This window comes from Tauraco erythrolophus, chromosome 7 (genome assembly GCF_009769465.1).
Source record: "Tauraco erythrolophus isolate bTauEry1 chromosome 7, bTauEry1.pri, whole genome shotgun sequence".
Taxonomy (NCBI): Eukaryota; Metazoa; Chordata; class Aves; order Musophagiformes; family Musophagidae; genus Tauraco; species Tauraco erythrolophus.
In genome coordinates, this window is record NC_141471.1 from 23,959,295 (window position 1) to 23,981,041 (window position 21,747).

Consider the following 21,747-nt stretch of genomic DNA (forward strand, 5'->3'; position numbering starts at 1 on the left):
TTTTAACAAAACAAGAACAAATAGTTGTATGACCTCTACTCTCAGCATTTATGTAAGCTACTCTATTTATTGGCAGTAGTTCAGGTTTTGGGAGGTATGGGTCAAAGAAAGCAAGCTAATGAATTCCCAAAGCATATATTTAAAAGGTAACACCTTATTGCTTACCCTCTTGTCTCTAAAATGTGCCAGACTCCAGCAGACACGAAGGGAAACAAGTTTTAATCAAGCAGAGCCAATATTGTTATAACAGCACCGAACTCCATATGCAACAGACATAAGTTCTTGGGGAAAATTCCACTGCAGCATGCAGCGTGCAATAGAGAAAGTCTGTGCCCTTCAGTTAGGGTGACTTCACTGGGTTACATCTAACCAGAAAAAAAGTATTTCAGAGAAGTTGAACAATGCTCCATAGAGGCAGTGGAACAAAGTAATTCTGGGGAGTCTCTCCAGTAGTTAAACTCTTCAAACCTGCAGAAGAACAATGACCTGTCAGGCTGCTTTCAGCTGCTAAAGGCTTGGTTCCTCCTACCGTCAATCTAGCTCCCTGTGGGCCAGATTTTTTCTGCATTTTAGTCTTCTCTCTGACTAGGATGCCTCCATATTCCTTAAAGATACTTTGGGGAGACTTGGGGTCTTTGCTCAAGCTTCCTGCAGAAACCACCAGCATTCCACTGGAGCCTGGAGAACTCTCCTTCAAATTGTCCAAGATTTTCCAACACTTGCCACATTATTTCTGTTTGTCTTAATTGTAATTAGGGAAACACTGCGCTGAATATTTATTGGGAACACTTTCCTTCATTTCTGGATACTTCTGTCTCACAGCTGTTAAGGAAAACAAAGGCTTCAGTTCAAAAATCTATTTATAAAACAAAAGTGTGGAGAGAGAGAGAAACCTTAGCAAATACACCAGCAGGAATCTACCACCCAAGTAACAAAGGGGATGGCCATGTTTTGCCTACTTAACAGGATATTGGCAAACTACTGTCTCAGCAACACGCACAATAACAGTCTCTGCTTGCCCTAACACAAGGGGAACCTCAAAAGGCCAATGTAGCTGGGGCTGGGCTCTCCACTGTTGGTCATTAGGCACTGACATGCACAAATACCAAATTCTTTCTTCCCCTTCCTTTGAGCCATAATGAAGTCTTCAGCTTGAACTGCAAACCACAGGTCCTGCTGCTTCCAGTAAACACTGAATATTTAAACATATGCTATTTAAAAAATGATATGGTAAAGAAATGCTGTTTCTCACAAATGACTTGAGAATTATAAACAAGGTTGTAGGAGAGACAGCTGTCTGTATATCCAAGGTGTTGGTACAAGTAAAAATCCTGTTTGCAACTGATGCCGACCACAGTCATTGTTTTATAGCCCTTTGCCACAAACACATAATTCTGTGAATGCAGGAAAATACTGTCTCATTTTCTATATTCTCCATTTCTGTAAAGCAATGGAGATATGCAGCATTTCTGGGACCCTAGTGAAGGGTCGAGGAGGGTTGATAGCTGTGGGCACAACCCAAGGTTATTAACCCCGGTCAAGCATTAACCCCAAGGAAGTACCCTCCTCTGATGTTCTTATTGCAGATATAAGCTGAAAATGAAATAAGCCATGTATAGTAGGTGAAAGGAGTTATTCTTCCATGAGTGCTGTGTTTCCTTTATACGATGTTTCAAGAGAGTTAATGCCTTTACTGTACCTTAGCCAATCAGGCTGCATGTCTAATATCTACTTCTTTAATAATGTAACATATCCTGGTCTCTCCATTACAGATTACTTGTAGAAATCATATAAATCATATCCAGAATCCTGTTTAATATGAATTGCTTAGAATTGAAAACACAAGGCTTTTTTTCAGGCTTTTCTCTGAACGCAAATCATTGCACAACTACAGAAACACGCTGAGACTTTGTGTGAGAAGTCTAGTGCTGTAGAGTAAAAGATGAAGAATGGCTTGAATCTGAAAATGGAAAATAATCAGTGCAATAAGAAAAAATATTTTTCTGAAGACCATTTCATAGATGTTCAGCACCATGAAAGTGTATAAAAAATACTTATTTGCCAAGCTTAATATTAAATCAGTCTAATTTTTCATTTCAAACACTGTCGGTAGAAAAGGTAATTCCCTTTCATTAGATGCCATCTATGTTAAGCAGCTGATTTGACTATCCCTATGTAGTCATTGGAGGCAGTTTTCTTCATATTACTTGTACCTGGTCTAAGTTCCAAGGAGAGGTTAAATGTTCTGATAATAAACATTTGGCTGCTCTCAATATTTTAAAAGAACTAAATTATGTCTTAGCCAAATGAGTTTCAGAAGGCAATAAATGTGCTGGCTTCATGTCACCAGTAAACACTTACATATTTGAAGAGAAAACTAGTGGTTTTCGAAAGAAGACAGAATGGACAAGACAAATATGAGAACTACAACCCTGGACCTCAGAAGAGCAGCCTTCAGCCTTTTCAGGGATCTGCTTGGAAGAATTCCATGGGACATGATCCTGGAGAGAAGAGAAATCCAGGAGAACTAGTGATTCTTCAGGATCACCTTCTTTAAGCTCAATAACTGTCCATCCTGACATGCAGGAAATCAAGGAAAGGTGGCAAGAGGCCAGCATGGATGAACAAGGCACTCTAGGTAAAATTCAAACATGGAAACAAAACATGAAAGAGGTGGAAACAGAGTCAGTTGACCTAGTGCAAGGGCTGAGAGGGGAATATAGAGACATTGTCTGAGCATACAGGACCAGAGTTTGGAAAGTAAAAACCCATCAGGATCTGAGCCTAGCAAGGGACTTAAAGGGCGTCAAAGAGGCCTCTATAATTATAACAACAGCAAAAGGAAGGCTGAGGAAAATATGAGTCTTCTGCTGAATGGGACATGGAAAAGGCTGTTACTCAATGTGTCCTTCACTTTAGTCTTTACTGGTAAAATCTGCATACAGTAATCTGAGGCCTCTGCGGCCAGACAGAAAACCTGCAGCAATCAACATTTTCCTTCAGTGGAGGAATATCAGGTTAGGGAAACATTTAAACAAATCAGATGTACAAAAGTCCAAGGGACCTGACAGGTTACACCTGCAAGTGCTGAGGGAGCTGGCCAATGTCAGTGAAAGACTACTCTCAAATATCTTTGAAAGGTCATGGTGATTGAGGGAAGTTCCTGAGGACTGGAAGAAAGCAAATGTCACAGCTATCATCAGGAAGGAGAATCCAGATAATTACAGGCCAATCAGCCTCATTTCAGTCCCTGAGAAGGTGATGGAGAAAAGAAACGTGGAAGCCATTTGCTGACATCTGAAGGACAAGAATGTGATTTGGAGTTATCAGTGCAGATTTACAAGAGGGAAATCACACTTGACCAACCTGATAGCCTTCTGCGATGAGGTAAACGAGTTTGGTCTTGGTGGATGAGGGGAGAGCAGTCATTGTTTTTTATCTTGACTTTAGCAAGGTTTTTGACACTGTCAAAATGAATGAAGATTCATTTTTGACGGAGAGGTAGATTCAAAACTGACTGAACTGCCAGGCTTAAAATGTAGTGATCAGCAGAATGAAGTCCAGCTGGGGGTCCATCACTAATGGTGTGCCCCAAGGGACAATGTTGGAGCCAATACTGTTTAACATCATTAATGACTTGGATAATGGGACAGAGTACACTTTCAGCAAGTTTGCAGGTGACAGAAAAGTGGAAGGAGCGGGTGATACACCAGATGGTTGTATTGCCCTTCAGAGGGACCTCGACAGGCTGGAGAAGTGGGTTGGCAGGAATTTTGTGAAGTGTGACAAAGGGAAATGCAAAGTCCTATACCACAGGAGGAATAGTCCTGTGCCACCAGTACAGGCTGGGGGCCAACCAGCTGGAAGGCAGTGTTCTAGCAAAGGATCTCAGGGTCCTGGTGGACACCAAGTTGAACGTGAGTCCACTGTGTGTGCCCTTGCAGCAAAGAAAGTCAACAGCCTCTTGGGCTGCATTAGGAAGAGCGTTGCCAGCAGATCAAGGGAAGTGACTTTTCCTCTCTACTCAGCACTGGTGAGAAAGATCTGGAGTGCTGTGTCCAGTCCTGGGCTCCCTGGGACAAGTGAGACATGGACATACTGGAGCAAGTCCAACCAAGGGCCACAACGATGATAAGGGTTTGGCACATCTGATATACAAGAAGAGGCTGAGAAAGATGGGACGGTTCAGTCTGGAGAAGAGAAGGCTCAGGTGGGATCTTATCAGTGTGTATAAATGTCTGATAGGAGGGAGTAAAGAAGACAGAGACAGAGTCTTCTCAATGATATCCAGTAACAGCAGAAGAGGGAAGAAGCACAAATTGAAATACAAGAAATTCCATTTAGATGTAAGAAAAAATGTTTTACGGTGAAGGTAGTCAAACACTGGAATATGTTGTTCCTAGAGTTTGTGGAGTCTCCATTCTTGGAGATATTCAAAACCCAACTGGACATGGCCGTGAACATAGTGCTCTAGTTGACCCGGCTCCAAGCATGTTGTTGGAGTAGACAATCTCCAGAGGTGCCTTCCAACCTCAGCAGTTCTGTAAAAACTTTGAGTTGAGCCATGGTCATCCAGCTACATCCAAGTTGGCTCCCAGGTTTAGGTTATGCTTATTTCAGGTCATTTTCACAAACAAACCTTTCTCCATCAGTGAAGGAAAGAAATAGTAGCCCAAATTATCATGAGGTCTTCTTACCTCAGTCTTTGCTCCACAAAGCAGCTGAAAGGGGAGAAGCAATTCTTAGAGAGGGTTTATGCCTTTGATGCAACAGGAAATTCCAGAGAAAAAAGCCACCTAGCTGGGAGGAAAAGATGTTGAGTAATCACATAGGAACCAACTCTTGTCAATGGAGCAGAAGTCCTAAATGTGTGAGAAGTAGAAGGAAGGAGAAAGAGTTTTTGCAGAAGTGACAATGACATTCCAAATACTCTGGACTGTAAGAAGCTGGTGCCAAAGTGAAAGACTGTTTTACTTGAAAGGCTCTGTCTTTCTGTAAGTCTGTAGTCAAGTGCTGTGTTGAGTTCTGGTCGTCATATTTCAGAAAGGATTGAGGCAAGTATTAAAGATGATTCAGGGCTTCAAAAATATTCTCATACAAAATATTAAAATTGTTTACCTTAAGGAGTCTAATGTAAAGGGATATAATGGTATTCATAACTCCTGGCCCTCTGGATTCCAGTGGACATATTAGCACTTAACTATTTAATGCTTTTCAGAGCATATCAAAGCACTATCAAAGGAGATCCATATCATTACCCCAACTTTACATGGGATGGGATATACAAGGTGCATGTAGTGTCACCCAAAAAATCAGTTGTAGAAGTGGAATTAAAAACGTGTTTGTTGATTTCTGGAATAGCATAGTAACCACTCAGCCATCCTTCCTTGAGATAAAAATAAGGAAAAAGAGGACATAATGTTCTGTACAGACATCTTCTGTCTGTAACAAGATAACATTGAGCAAAATTGAAACATTTCAAATTCAATGTGAACTGGAAGGTTTATTTGATACCTGATGTACTTAGCCTTCAAAACTAATTCATTAGATATCGATGATGCCAAGAGCTCAACAGGATTCAAAATATGTGTGTGGAAAATATTTCTATCCATTGTAGTAAATGTTGCAACCATTAACATCCTTTAAGGGACATGCACTTTTACATTCCAACGCTTATGACAGTTCATAACAGATTTAGACAAGTATTTTTCCAGTGGACATACCAGCACTTAACTATCATTTCAAGGCAGTTTACACAGAGTGGGAGATTACTGTCAAGGTCGATCAGCACAATGAGACACACAATTGGTCAGACGTAGTGTGTCAGTGCCTACCTGGCTTCCAAATGAGGTGAAAGCACTAATTAGAAGTCACAGCATGAGCTATATGATGTAACAGGTTTTAGTCACTCTGAACCAGGGAAGGTAATGCCTATTCTAATCTAGTCTAATCTGATAATAGCTAATCTGTTATCTAATCTAGTACCTAATAAATACAAGCAAGTATAAATGAAACACAGAGAACTGACAGAGAGATACATTTTGTTTTGTCTGCACATCTTTGAGTTTGTTGAAGTGCTTTATGAGAGCTATATAAATATTTTGCTGGGCAACCAGTTAAACAATGACTCCCATACATTCCTGTTGGAGTTGCACAATGTAGTAAGAAAGCAAGGTGAGTTGTTCTGGGTTTTTTGAGCTCTACTGCAACAGGAAATCAATCACAATCTAAGTGAAGTGCAGAGATGTTTGTTCCTATTGTTGTTCTTAGATGGGAAGGCACAGCCATTGCTTTGATGCCATCAAGAAGCTCTACCAGCCTGGTCTCTACATAGGCCTGGAAATCTTCTCAAGATACCCATGTTTGTTGTTGGGCTTAGTGAGCAGAAGCAAGGTTTTAAAACATAGACACCCCATAAACCTCCCCCCTGCTTCAAACTCGCCAGTCTCCTATTTCAGAGAGAAATGTGAGAAACAACCATATGTGTCTTTCTGCGTGTCTCACCCTTCTTCCTCCCTTGAACATGCAGTCTTTCTGTTTTGGCTTCATGCTGAGTTATGGGTTTGTCTTGAGGACACGTACAGGTCCCAGGGTTGCTGTACCCTTTACCAAAATAAACCATCTTTGCCTTAGGAAATCAGTGCTCTGTGTTTTTTCTCTGCTTATTTCTCATAATGCTTTTGAGTATAAACATGGTTTATAATAATTTCTCTTTTTATATAATTTCAGAGAAAGAATGATCTCTATACTCTTTCTTCCAATGTATCCTTCAAAGTTAAGAGCATGCCATATAAAGTGCAACCAGCAAAGCTCCCCGAGGGAAGCATAGCAGTAAGTAACTGAAAGTGATGTCTTTGTGTGAAGCATATGTATTTGGTCATTCTGATCACAGCTGTGAAAGTTTTTATAGATTAAAATATTGAAATCAGTCTTTCCGGTGTTTCTAGTGTAAATTCCTGAAATAATACTTAAAGGAAATACCTTCATTGCTTTCTGTGGAAGTTGCTGATATATGATACCAATTCCACTTATAAATAATTTCGTGCTGCATTAATGTGCAGACTGCTTTATTGCAGTCAGGATGGATTTTTTCACCCAGAAGAAAACAACAAAACGGTGAAAGCAAGTGTCTAACTACCTTGATTAGAGTAAGAAAAACCTGGAGGAAATTTTTATACAAAATCCAAAATCTTGTTTCTATCAGATTTAGAGATCTTGCTCTTCACCCAGTCAGCAGCTCTCTCACACAAGATTATGGATTATCTATGGCAACTTCTCTCTGATCTGTATTAAGGTTCTTTGATACCCTGATTTTCAGAAAGGTCTGCGTGCCTCTATAGGGTTTCAACCTCACAGCACATCAGGTGCAAGATATGAAATTACCTGGTAATCCCTACAGATGTGACAGATAGATACTAAAGTACTTGCCTTATTTGCAGAGCAAGATTTTTATGGCCCTGAATTATTATATGAAAAATTAATCTTGGAGATGTAAGTTTGATTTAATTGTTTGCTGGTGCCAAAGCATTGACTTTGGGGAACAATTTAAAGGAATTTGCTTCTTATGATGTCTAATACCGTGATTAAAATCCACTTTATTTTGTCTTTACTGATAGAAATAAGTAAAATATGAGTGCAAAATTTGGTTCTAATATAAGAGTAATCTGAAGTTTGAAGGCTTATTGTTCTTATCTTTATAAAGATTTCTCATTTCAGTCTTTCTTTTAAAAGGTAAGCTCAGTATGAACTTTTCCAAGTTAAATCGTGGTGCAAATACATCGTATCAGTCTGTTGAGATATAGTAGTAGGGAATAGAATATTTTCTTATGTAGAAAACCAACATAATAATAAGTTTTTCAGCTTTGAACATATTTTAGAGGATACAGGTTATAAAGTTTTGTTTTGAACAAGCATAGATAGAATGGTTGATTGATACTTGCTCTGGGAAGACACAAGGTGAAATCTTGGTCCTATATGCTCAGTGACTCCAACCTCTAACATCAGGAGAACAATGATTTCACCAGAGAGATTTGATGCTTAACGCAGTATTCATCCAGAACGGTTCAAAGGCTCCAAGCTGACAGATATACTCAGGCTCTTTTTATTTTCTTGCAGCATGTGTTCCATACCAGAAACACATGTTGTGTAGAACTCTGTTGATAGCGGTGCCTTCATCTGCACTGAAGTGCTTTACCCCAGGTGATAGCCTGCTGTTCTCAACAAGTGTCTGATGATCTACCAAATGATCAGATAAGCATTTTATTCTCTTACTCCAGCCAGTATAATGCTTGTTATTTGCTGCAGATGATTTACAGCAAAATGCCTGTAATGGCAACTGTAAAACCTTGAAAAATGATAGCGCTTTTATGTTGTTTCATATCTGGACATGGCAGTGGATGCTTGCCAGCTCTACAGCTTGATGTGTTATATGCACAAGCTCTTTTGATGTTCCACTTGCAAGAAGAAATATTTGCTTGAAGTTGGACAATGCTTAATGTTTTTGCTCCTTCTGAAAAAGATCGCTGGTTGTTTTTTAAAAGTTTCCAGAGGTTTATTTGGAAGTTTATACTTTTCTTTCGGATGATGCAAGGGTGGAAGTGGAATAAAGATTTTAATATTTTAAAATTAATCATCAAAAGTATATGTTTAATAATCAGCTAGTGTTTTACAGTTTATATAGTGAAGATGATATATTCTAAAAGAACAGAACATATGTCCTTCATTTAACTCACAAAGTGCTGGGTTCCAATTATGCAGGCTAATATGTATATTTAATTGTAATGGCATGAATAATCCCAAACATGTCAGCAACCTACACAGTCATATAATGATATTTGCAGCACTGAGGTCTTTATTTCCATCATCATGGAATATGGGTCTGTATCTTGAACAGAGGGTCATGATACACAGGTGTGTGAAAGGTTACGTAAATGTAAGAAAATATGAATCTTTTATAGTAAAACATTAGAATGAAATGATATCAAACAGAAAATTAGCTTGGAACTTAGTGAAGCTTAAACTAAAATCCACTGATATCAATAAAATTATTTCTGTTAATTTTGATAGGCTTGGAATTACAACTGTATATTGTACAAGTGGTTGGATTTCCTTCCTAACAGCTGTATTATTCAAGAGAAAATTGTCATTTTTTCTTAGAAGTATTATTATGAGAGATGATACTACCCTACTTGATGAATTTCATGTGCAAGGTGAAAGTACTTTTTGTCATAAAAAGTACAGAGATAGAATAAGTAGTAATTAGTTCAATTTTAATTTATGATTCTTGAGTCAGTTTTGGAGTTTAATAAAATATGATTGCTTTTGATAAATGTTTGATAGGATCTTCAGAGGGGATGCCTTTAGTCTAAACTGTTTGACCAGTGTCCTACAGTGAGTAAAATTGGTTATAAGACTAAGGCTTATAACTTTTTTTAGCTATTACATGATGATAGTACTTACATTTTAAGAGTGCATATATTCCTTATTAAATATATTTGCATAAACATTTGTAAAATGTAAACATAAATGTCGATATTAATTATGACTCCAAGCTCAAGGGAGCTTTTACATTCTATTTTGAGCATTTTTGCAGAGCATACAAGAACATCATGCTGCAAAGGTTGGATGGGAACATGTAGCAGTACTAAACGGTTCCTGTTTCTCAGTATCTGTAAGCAAAATTACTAAAGATTAGAGGAAGGTCATCATAGGCAGTAAAAGTGGTAGCATTAGAATAATAATCAATTTGGCTACTGTTTCTTAAAGTAGCAGATTAATGTGTGTCTTTTAAAGGATGAGAGGGAAAAAAATAGCTTTGTGAGAATCCCACTAGCAAGCACTGAATTTTGACCGTAAATGCTGGTTGTTTTCACTAGTAAAACCTATTTCCTGTTTATCCACAACTGACTGCTGATGAACCAGCAGCTTACCACGTATGCTCCTCCCTGCATCGTGCTGCCTTCCAGTGGAATCAAAGACAGTTTTGAAGCTACATTGAGTAACACCAAGATCAGTAGCAAAATCTAAACTGTACAAAAATCAGCGGTAAAAAATCTAACATTTCTTTTATCTGTCTATAATGTTCTTAACTGTGGAACATTTAAAAAAAAAAAAAAGGAAAATAAAAACACCTCTATAGAGATACTTTCATGAGCAACAGGTGATTTTCATGGAACCACAACAGCAATTCTGAAGTTCAGGCTGTTGGACAGCATCCGTGCTAAGACCAGCTTGGATTTTATTTCCAATAGCAGACTAAGGCTCTATCCGTAACTCTCTAGTTGGCTTCACCCTCGTTTCAGTGTTTGAGCCGGATGGCATTCCTTGTGATCTCTTTGCATACAGAAGGTATAAGACATTCATAGAATCATAGAATGGTTAGGGCTGGAAGGGACCTTCAAAGGTCATCTAGTCCAACCCCCCTGTAAGGAACAGGGATATCTCCAACTAGGTCAGGTTGCTCAGGGCCTCATCCAACCTGGCCTTGAACGTCTCCAGGGATGGAGCATCCACCACCTCTCTGGGCAACCTGTTCCAGTGTTCCACAACTCTCATGGTAAAAAATTTTTTCCTAATATCCAGTCTGAATCTACCTCGAAAGGCCAAAAGTCAGATGGTTCCTCTCAAATCTGTAAAGTGTGCTTTTCACCAGCCTGGCAGAGAAGCAACTACTGTTTTCAGTGTCCAGTATAAGAGTCTTCTAGGCCTGAACAGAGAGGAAAGCGTTCATGCATCTAAAGTACAGTGCCAACATGCAACGTTTGTATAAAAAAATCCACTTCTTCATATTGGCCACCTTAGATAAAAACAGATAAATCCTTCCCAAAATGTTCCCTGGCTCTGATCTTGCAGTACTAAACCTACCACATGGAGAAGAACAGAAATCCAAGCTGAATAATGCAAACTTGTCTGAAATTAAAATCATATGTGAAACTGTTGTGGACAGCATGGGGTGGAGGAAGGATGGTCTTCTGTGGAAATGGTGAAACAAGGCAGGCAAAACTGAAGGGATGCTTTGTTTCTTTCTTCCCCTCCAGCTTCTGCCTCAACTCTGTGGGTGTTCTGGACTTGCAGTGTCAAATTGTTCACCAGGAATTGCATTAGTAGCCCTGCAAGTCTTTGTATAGAGTATAAAAGGAGGCAGCCCAGGGGCGTTACATTCTGCTGGTAATACACACAGGCAGGAGTGAGACTGACCACTACATGTAATCCCCTGCTCAGGAAATAAACCTGAAGCACTTAGCACAACCCTTCTCTTGCTTTTAAAAATCTGAGACAAAGAAGGATCCATGGGAAAAGGATGTGGGTGTGGCAAGATGGTTTTAAGATTTTAGCAGGCAAATATTTCATTACCCATTGGCCTCATTCCTGCTACAAGAGAAGAGAGATGTGACAGCTTTGCAGCAGCATTCTGCTTGATACAGGGTAGACCTAATTTCTGCTGTACGTTTTACTCATTGATGATAATCTAAGGATTATAAACATGATGCTCTGCACTTCTGTAAGATTACAGTTTCCTGTTTATATTTCAACATTTGCCAGGCTCCAGCTAAACTACTGACATTATACTGTAAATTGCACTCTACTGTCTATAAAGGCAGAACGACAGAAGGAAGAAGGGATAGAGCATTATGAACCCATGCAGTACAAGCAAGGCTGAGCACTGTTGCACCACTCATAATTGGTTACAGCGTGTCTTCAGGAAGACCCAGATGTCCTCATCTGGATCCGTGCTCATAGGTACTCTATAGGAATCACAAGAAGAGCTAGGTTGCCTTATTGTTATCACAGCCTAAGAGGAAAGAAAACACAACACGCAAATGCAGCAAACACCTAGGAAGTGGTGCATAAAAGGAGACGTGGAATGGCTACATAGGCACTTGCAGTTGCATACGCTACTATTAGCTTTATCCAAAGGCTAATGAAATCCACCGTCTCTGATGATATAAGCTGTTTCCACTGATTTCAGCAGGATCTCAAACGTGCTTTGAGGTCTGAATTGACCCCACCTAATTTTGAACAGTGAACTAGAGCACATTAATTAAGAGCCTAGTTGCTGTGCTCCTGTGCAATTAGTAGGCAGCCCTAGGAGCTACTCAGATCCTAGACAACAGCAGGCAGCAGCTTAGTTCACCCCTGTCTGAGAGCATCTGTGGTGCTGAAGTAGTTACCCTAGATTGGATGAAAGTGGACTTGGTGCCCAAGTAGACAGATGTAGTTCAGTCAAATACTAGCTTAAGAAATCTGTAAACAAAAAATCCTTCCTCCAGAAGTACTTGCCCACTCTGACAATTTCCATATTCAGGATGTACAATTTCAATAGACTGTCCCTCTACCAATCCATCCATAGCTGGCCAGCAGCTTGCCAGAGTCTTTTTGTTCTGGTTTGCTGATGTTGTACAGTCCAGCCCAGAGCAGTGATGCTGACTCCATTTCCTGTTGCATTTATCTCAGTTACATTATGCCACCCAGGAATTTGGCTTAAGCTATCGATATCAGAAATGACTAAACCAAAATTTTGCAAGCACATTGGTTTTCCCTCAGGTTTGATCTTACTGTAAAATGGAGTCAGTCATTTTTTCAAACTTGAGAGGACAGAAAGTGCTGCTTGGGTTTGCTTTTCTCTGTTGTTTACAAATATTTGTTAAGATGATTTTGGTAAGTGATCTATCATTTTACTCCTCCAGGTCCACAGCAACACGCTCAGAAAAGTTATAGTCTTAGAACAGAAACTGTAGTGAAGCTTGAACCTTACATAAGTAAGGTATGGACACTGTATGTTGATAGTGTCAGATCCTTTTCAGATAATAATTTTAAAAAAAAAAAATCGTAACTTCTTGCATGTGGTACCTCAGAGTTTGCCAACAGAGGAGGTACGCAGTGTGGATGAGTTGGGTTTTTTAATCAACCTCAGTTTTTACTGTCTTGAGGCCCACTGAATTTTTGTCAGCACTTCTCAGCTCTTGTGCTATATGTGATCAGGTCTTCAGGGCAGCATTCATGAGGATTTTCAAGCAGTACAAGGGAGGTGTTTTCTTCCTTGGACAACTGAGCTCATTGCTTGCTGCAGGCTTCATGCAGCTCATCATGACTGTATCCCTTCTGATTTTCCTGGCCAGATAAGCCTTTTACTTGCATTCATTTTTTTCCTTAACTGGCTTTTCTCTGGCATGAATCTATGCAGAGAGTTCAGATGACCTTTTTCTCATTTTCTCTGCCCTTGCATTTTAATGCCAGATACTATACCACCCTGAGACAAAAGGAGAGCCATTCAAAAACATTTTGTCCTTACTAAATGACCACTGCTTTTGCTGAATCTAATGATACAGAGAGCCTATGAAGTTCTGCAGTGGTTAAGAAGCAACGCAAAGAGGAGGCTGACGAAGGGAATGGCATCCCTGCAGTGGCATATTTGATCATTTGATCACACCAGCAGGATATCTGTTGGGACTCAGGAGTGGGATTTCACGGGGTTTATCACTAATTCTGTTTGCCTTGAAATAATTTTTTCTTGCTTTAATTGGCTAATATATTTATTCTTTGTATATGCTATCTTTTTGTAGTCTTTTAGAGTAATAACTGTTTATGGCTGCACCAGAGAAGTATATTCATAGATTCATAGATTCATAGATTTCTAGGTTGGAAAAGACCTTAGAGATCATCGAGTCCAACCATCCCTAATCCCCATTAAACCATATCCTCAAGTAGATCATTCACCCTATTCTTAAAAACATCCAGGGATGGGGACTCAACCACCTCCCTGGGCAGCCTATTCCAGTGGCTGACAACCCTTTCAGAGAAGAAATACTTCCTAACATCCAACCTGAATCTCCCCTGACTAAGCTTATGTCCATTTCCTCTTGTTCTATCACCCATCACTAATGTAAAGAGTCCTTCCCCTACCTCCCCACCATCTTTTCTCAAGTATTTATAGGCCGTAATCAGGTCTCCCCTCAGCCTCCTCTTCTCCAGGCTAAACAGCCCCAACTCCCTCAGCCGCTCCTCATAAGTTTTATTTTCCAGCCCCTTGACCAGTTTAGTCGCCCTTCTTTGGACTCGCTCCAGGAGCTCAATATCTCTCTTAAAGCGAGGGGCCCAAAACTGGACACAATATTCCAGGTGCGGCCTCACCAGTGCCGAGTACAGGGGCAGGATCACTTCCCTGCTCCTGCTGGTCACACTATTCTTGATACACGCCAGTATCCCATTGGCCTTTTTGGCCACCTGGGCACACTGCTGGCTCATATCAAGCCGGTAGTCAACCAACACCCCCAGGTCCTTCTCCGCCAGGCAGCTCTCCAGCCACTCTTCCCTGAGCCTATAGCGATGCTTGGGGTTTTTGTACCCCAAGTGAAGGACTCTGCACTTGGCCTTATTAAAGCTCATGCCATTGGCCTCGGCCCAACGATCCAGTCTGTTCAAGTCCCTCTGAAGGGCCTCCCTACCCTCGAGCAGATCGACACAGCCTCCCAGCTTGGTGTCGTCCGCAAATTTACTGAGGGTACATTCAATTCCCTCATCCAGGTCATTGATAAAGATGTTAAACAGAACTGGACCCAGCACTGAGCCCTGGGGAACCCCACTGGTGACCGGCCTCCAGCCGGATTTAGCCCCATTTACCACCACTCTTTGGGCTCGGCCATCCAGCCAGTTTTTAACCCAAAGGAGGGTGTGCCTATCCAGGCCAGCAGTTATCAGTTTCTCAACCAGAACACTATGAGAAACTGTATCAAAGGCTTTACTGAGGTCCAGGAAAACTACATCCACAGCCCTTCCCTCGTCAACTAGGCGGGTCACCCTGTCATAGAAGGTGATCAGGTTTGATTGGCAAGACCTGCCTTTCATAAACCCATGTTGACTGGGCCTGATCACCCGGTTAACCTGTATGTGCTCATTAATAGCACTCAAGATAACCTGTTCCATGACTTTGCCCGTCACCGAGGTCAAACTGACAGGCCTGTAGTGTTTTTAGCTGAATGTGTTTTTCAGATCAACGATGGTATGGTCAGCACTGCAAGCACTTAATCTTCAAGATACAGGTCAATGTTAAAGTGCTAACCCCAGAAGGACTGAACAATGTCTCGGAATTTTCTGTGTAACCCTCAGTGTAAGCTTTGGTAGAAAGGAAGTGGTATCCCACATAGAAAGTTTATCCCTAATTTCAACTATGGTCTGTGTCCCATAACAGTGAGAGATCCTATAAAATATATATGCATCAGTAGACCTCTCCAGACTACCATCTTTCTAAATGCTGTGTCAGGGTGGAGGACAGTTGGCTACACGGACAAAGTAAGTGGAAAGACAATTCCAAATTGTCTTCCAATTAAGCATGACAGTAGCCAGGAGACAGATCTGCTGCTGCTTGCAGACTGAAAAGTCTAGGGAAGTTTGCTGATCATGAGAAAGAGTGAGAGAGGAAAGGGTTAGGTGCTGCAGGAAGACTGAAATTTGCCATCTTCAAGGAGAAAAGTGAGAGGCACAGAAATGGAATTAGTTTTGAACTGGACTAGAGTTGTGTCCAGTCTTCAAACTTAGGATGATGTTCCATGAATGAACAAATTGGCATTGTGCTAAATTTCAGGTGCAGCAACCAATGAGCTAATAGCAAAAAATAAGCAGAAAGAGAATTTGCAATGAATGCAGATGAGGGACTGGGCAATAGCCAAGAAACATACTAAGGGTAGATTTCCTAGCTATACCTTGAGCACTGAAGAGGAAGATGATTTGAGAGTTTGTGTCATCAGTTTGCTTTGCAAACCAATTTGATCTTGTCATGAATAACTTCCGTCTGTCACATACTTATCCTGTTTAAGGGAGACTGCAAGTAAATGACAGAGATCCAACAGAAAACCTCAGAGAGAAATAACTTCCTTGGCTAACAATAAAGAGGAAAGTTTGACAAAATAAACTAAAACTGAAGGGATATACTTGTGGCTGAGGAGCTAAGGAAAGCTCAGTCTCATTCCTTCCCATGTGGGAGCAGCAGGGACAAGTAGCCTTCCAAGCAGAGTCTGAAAGCTTAGAATAAATTTGGCACAAGATACGGAGGAGAGAACGAGGACGTGGTTACTTATGTAGATGGCCCCAGAAGGAGAAATACAGAAGGGTTATTATTACTCTTTGTCAAGATGAAGGTCTAAAGAGAGAAGTTTGCCAAGTCAATTAAAACCTTTGATAACTCATGTTATACACAACTGCTGCTTTCTAGAGCCTCAGATAATGAGAGAGCGTGTTTCGTGCTTATTTCCTGTTTAGGCAATAGTCCATATGCTTGGCTTCTTTTAAGAGGCGTAACATCATACTGTGCATTAGGCTTTATCACAAAGACAATGCACTCTGCTTGAGTTTCATTTTTGGAGTGCTTAACTGAAATGCAAGTCCTAGGAAAAAAACGTATAATGGTGTGTCAGCAGAAATTAAAATAAAAATAACGTAGCTGGTATCTATTGTGGTTTGAATTAAGAGTTCGGGGTGAAGTCAACCATTGTTTCAGAGTAATTCAGCATACGTCAGTTATACTGGCCTAGGCTGTACTAGCATACATATGAGTAGAACTTTGCTCCCTGAATCTTCCTGAAGCATCTGCTTAGAAGGGTATTTTTTCCTTCTCTGTATTAAGTGAAAATGATTCATATGTCTGATACAACAAGACTTTTGTATATGTGCGAATCGCATTTCTAGTAATCATGAACAAGTGCAAAGGAACTTGCAGTAAATGAAGCCAACGTGGGAGAATTCAAAGCAATGTGTATTTCTAATCTGCAAAATACTATTGAAGTGAATGCTTATAACCTCTGTATTCTACTGTCAGATTTGCATTACTGGCTTAATTTTTGTTCGTTTGATGTATTCTTTTCATTTCAGATCAGAACATCCGTCATTTGGTCCACTCCAAATGTCTCTTTTGTAATCCCTTTATGGGTTATAATACTAGCAATACTTCTTGGACTACTGGTACTAGCTATGTTGACCCTAGCTTTATGGAAGGTATGTTGCATTATTACTGTTACTATTGCCTTAAAAAAAATCCTGAAAGGTACCGGAAGCTACTAATAGATAAGAAGAAGAAAGGCTGGGATTTCGTGATCTTTAACAGTTTGGAGCAAAAGCAACAATACACGTGTCTTTTGTTTTGGCATTTCTGAAGTGCTAGTGTCACTGACCTTCATGCAGGGAACTTGTTTTCAAAGTCCTCCTTTATTATTAAAATCTGGTTATATATGGGTACACAGAGTTTGACTCTGTTTCCCAAGACCTATGATCTACCTTTTCAGGATGTTTAGGTTCAAAAAGAAGTGACTCTAACTTTGTTTTCTCTGAATACTTCAGGAATTTCCAGTTTTTGTCAGCATGTAACAACATTCCCAGCTTTGAGAATTAATTTTTAGAAGATTTCCTTTTATGTTAGTATGTCATATTTTCTGTTTTTAAAGTTTTCTAGTTTCTGCATGGGTTGTTACACTCACTTCACAAGTTACTGGAAAGTGCTATATTACAGGAAGCCAATGTAGCTTCCGACCATCCTCTCAGTTCCCATTAAAAAAAAAAGTTAAAATAATTTCTGAAGTTAGGCTATGACTTATCTGCCTTTAGCTGCTTAAAGGTTATGGCTTAGGTGTCCAGCCTGTGTTAACTTTCCAGATTCACCTAGTCAGTTAACAACAACAACAGCAAAAAGCTATATCTAAAACATGGGAAGATGAGAGGAATTACCTTTTGGAGGTACTCTCCTATGTCCTCTTGCGAAGCCTACATAACTTTCAACCTTTCAACCAAAAGGGTAACTTTTAGGTAGTTAAAGCTAGGTGAGAGGAATCTCATCTTTAGTGATCTTTAGTCTAGGTCACAACACTGACCTGTGCACATTTCCCAACACATATTCCACCTTTGTTACTATTTGTCAATCTACATATCTTTTCTGAATGAGTGTCTTGCTAAACTGAAATTAGCAGTTTTCTCATTAGAGTCAGTCAGTATCAGCATTCAAGCCAACTTTACATCTCCTGCAAAGACTTCTTTCACATAATTTGAACTTTTAAAGCTATGCTTTGGAACTCAATGCCTTGCACCAAAAACTTTCATTTTTCATAGGGAATGAATAGAAATTAAAAAAAAAAAAAAAAGACTTCGCAGTCCATCAGCCTGTTATAGGTTGTATCCAACCTTTCAGGTTGACTGAGTGAATAATCAAACTGCAGCTGAGTTTTCCTGTGGTTGTCTTACCACACCACCTTTGTTTCTGTTGATTGTTTCCTGCAGTGTGGCTTCTTTGACAGAGCTAGACCTCCTCAAGATGACATGGCTGACAGGGAACAACTGACAAATAACAAGACTACTGATGCATAGAGGAAGAGAGTGACAGTTCAAGCCAGAATCCTGCCTGAGACTAGAAACACAATGAGGAATAAATGAAGGATTCCTTCCACCAGTCTTCCTTTGTACCTGCAAGTTACGTGGTGGTGTAATCTGATCTACGCAATGTTCTGAGAACATGCCACATGATGGCCATCCTTGCCAAAGAAAGCAGCTTTATCACGGCCTTACAAATATACTCATCACTGAACAGAACGTTCATCCCATATTCCAGTCAGTCTACATTTCAGCAGATGCTTTTGAACATGTGTGGTATACTGAAATGCTTCCAGAACAAACCCAAATCTCCCAAGGAGAGAACACCTGCATTGCTGTATTGTCTAGAAGGTGGACCAGGACAAAACTTCTGAATGCTACTGTATCATGCAGAATACCTTTGACACCTCCCTAAGAATAAGAACTTTTACGGAATTATGGCTCAGGGAGACAAGCAATATACCAGTACTGTGAAAGTACTTCTGAAAAACAAAGGTAGTCTATGAAGAACTTTATAGATGGGACATAATTATTTATTTTTCCACCTTGTCAAGATATCAGTATCTGAAATAATCAACTTAGATTTTGAGAGAAGAAAGTAAAAGAATACAAATCATGTACTTACCTTGCATGTAAATAGAAAAGTAAACCCACCATACACACAGAACGCATCGTTCTTGGCTGCAAAGTGTTTTGCAAAGCAAAAGATGTACACAACATTTTACAAGATAAGACATATGATAAACAAGTACATGTTTTATCTCTTTCAATCCTGAGCTGGCAGTGTCACACCCAGCTATCTAAATCCATGCAGAGTATAGAGCAGGGGATGAGTCACCTTCTCCTTGCATTGCTGATGGTGTCACCTGTACAGCTGACACAGGATGAAGTCATTTGTGAAACACTGATTTAAATTATCACAGCCACACTGGTGATATTGAAAAGGCTTGGGGGTTTTGGGCCAGGCTAAGTTTGCTTTGCTATTGCCCTGTTACTTTGTTGAAATGGACTCTTAAAATGGAATGGCTACTGCCATTGTATCTTTTGTTTAATTTGTTTCATAGACCCTAACACTGTTCACCTAAAGAAATCTTTCCCCTTTTTTTATTTATTTATTTTACAGTCTGCAAGCTGTCAGGATATTTAAAGTGTTGATTTCAGCAAAGCTTAGGGCTGAATATCATTATCTCTTAAGCAAAGTCTTGCAGGGAAGGTGGGCAGGATTTGTGTTTATGCAGAAAAATAGAGTGCCAAACAGCCAGGCATGAAAAAAAGAAGGAAAGCTATTTTGAGATAAAGAGTAAAAACACACATTTAGGATTTTTTTTTTTTCTGAATCAAGGATTCTGAAGAAGAGAGACTTCATTCTTTCTGTTCTTTCAGCAAATGGTCCTTATCTCAGCAGAGGCTCTAAGCTCTGATCTGTGCAAATTCGTGCCCGAAAACTTGAGTTTTCCAGCGCTGCCTGTGAGTGTGAAATTAGCTACATTGTGTAAACTTCAGAAGGGATCGTTCATTTTCTGAAACACACACCACACTTTCCTTCTCCTGACCTCCTTTTATTTCCAGTCCATCTCAGCTTCTTAATCAGCCAACAGCTTCATCCATTCTGCCACTACTTGGCTGCTTTCGGATAACTACCCTTCTGCTTCCTAAGACTTTGGGACAAGACTAGCCATGAGACATCATCACCTCTGTCAGTCTGACAGGAGATTTTACAGTTTTACCATTTCTTGCAGACTGACCTGTGAAATCCAAGCAGGAGCTAGGAAACCTGAACAGATGTTTTCCATCTTCATATTTAAGGCAAATTTGCAAGAAGACCTTTATGGAGTCTTTAGGTTATCAGATGCAGTGCGCCCATGAGATTTAATGAGAGACAGAGACTCATGTCTCGGAAAAACAGAGGTTCTTGGTGACGCTTGACCACTTCCCAGAAAACTGTTAACAGACCCTTTCCCCCAAATGGGTTGGAGCTGACCCTTTGTAGGTTGGGGAGATCAGCTGATAAATACCACCACAATCAAGCCTGTCTGAATTTGCACATCTCTGTATCCCATACCTTCCAGGCAAAATCATCCTCTCACGAAAGAGACAGTGAGCTTCTAGATTTTGTAAATACTGAATTGTTGTGAGTAGCAGCTTCTGAAATAAGATCAGCTAGCTCGTTACAGTCATATCATCTGCACAACTCTTACGCTGATGAAGTAGCACCATAAGGAGATACTGAACATAGGGCTTTTGTATGTGCAATATATATTACTTATATACCTGAAGCATGTTTACACTGGCATTTGTGGGTGTTTTTTAAATTTTTGAATATACTGATTAATGATTACAATAAAGAAAAAAAAAGGAAAAAAAATGAAAACAAACACAACTCTGTTCAGTACTTTTTGCAGTGTGTTTTCAGTCCTGTGTTGCTCTGAGGACAGACCAGGTGACCTAATAAGTTATTTGCAGTTGTAACATCTATGGTTCACTTTTGAGTGATTACTCTCCATTTTAATGATGGGCAAAACATGTTCAGATACTAAATTTAAACCAAAAAGAACCTCAGTGACTGCTGGACCTGGCTGGGATCCATTGGCTGCAGCTGTGTAATGTCACTGGAAACCAAATTAGAGGCACATGATCTGACAAACAGTTACTTTGAGCAATACTTTGTTTTATATTTCTACATCCTTGTAGATTAAACTTCCCCCGTGGAAATGTCTGGAGCCGTGTGCTGTCAAGGACTGTAGTCTTGGGTCCCAGCGTTTGTGGATAGCTTTGGCTGCAAATTGCAAACAGCTTTGCAAAGGAGATTTCTGGGCTTCAGTGCTTGCCAAGAGTGTTTATTCCCTGGAGAGATTGCATCCTGGATGTGGACACTACCAGGCAGTTGACATAATCTCTCCCCCCAGTATATTAGTAATGTGCTGCGTGATAACCTTTGCCACAGCCCTACATGACTGAACTTTTGTTTCACTGATGTCAACCTTATAATGAGTTACTAAATGCAGCTTTCTGCAAAAGTAATTGAGCCTTACACTTCCAAATATATGTGTGAGCTGCTAATTGCTGAGACTACAGGAGCAGTTAGGAGAACAGAAAAAACAGGAGGTTACTTTATAAATTAAAATCTTTTAAAACTGTTTATTGCTATGACCACCACAGCAGTCTAGTAAACAGAGAGACATTCATCTTTTATTTCACATGCTTCTTGACAAGTTTGAGAAAGACCATCCGGTTATTTCATCCATACAACAGAATTTTAAAGAGTATCAAGTGTCAAGTGACATTTTCTGTTTTATGAAAATTTCAGAATTTACATAACTGGGATCAGTACATTTGAATATTTTGTCACTTACGGATTTAGTCTTTAAAGGTAGTTAGCAAATAGAATTTTCATTTAAC

General features: G+C 39.9%; 1 protein-coding gene across 2 annotated transcripts in view; it reads left to right on the forward strand.

Annotated features, from left to right (window-relative positions):
- Positions 1 to 18,345, forward strand: part of ITGA8 (integrin subunit alpha 8) — a 111,320-nt gene extending 92,975 nt beyond the window's left edge. For both annotated transcript variants that reach the window (XM_086614525.1, XM_086614524.1), the window contains exons 29-31: positions 6,730 to 6,831; positions 16,864 to 16,986; positions 18,259 to 18,345. In XM_086614525.1, the coding sequence (XP_086470651.1) occupies positions 6,730 to 6,831; positions 16,864 to 16,986; positions 18,259 to 18,345 (312 nt within the window). The remainder of the gene's footprint in view (positions 1 to 6,729; positions 6,832 to 16,863; positions 16,987 to 18,258) is intronic.
- Positions 18,346 to 21,747: the final 3,402 nt, after the last annotated feature.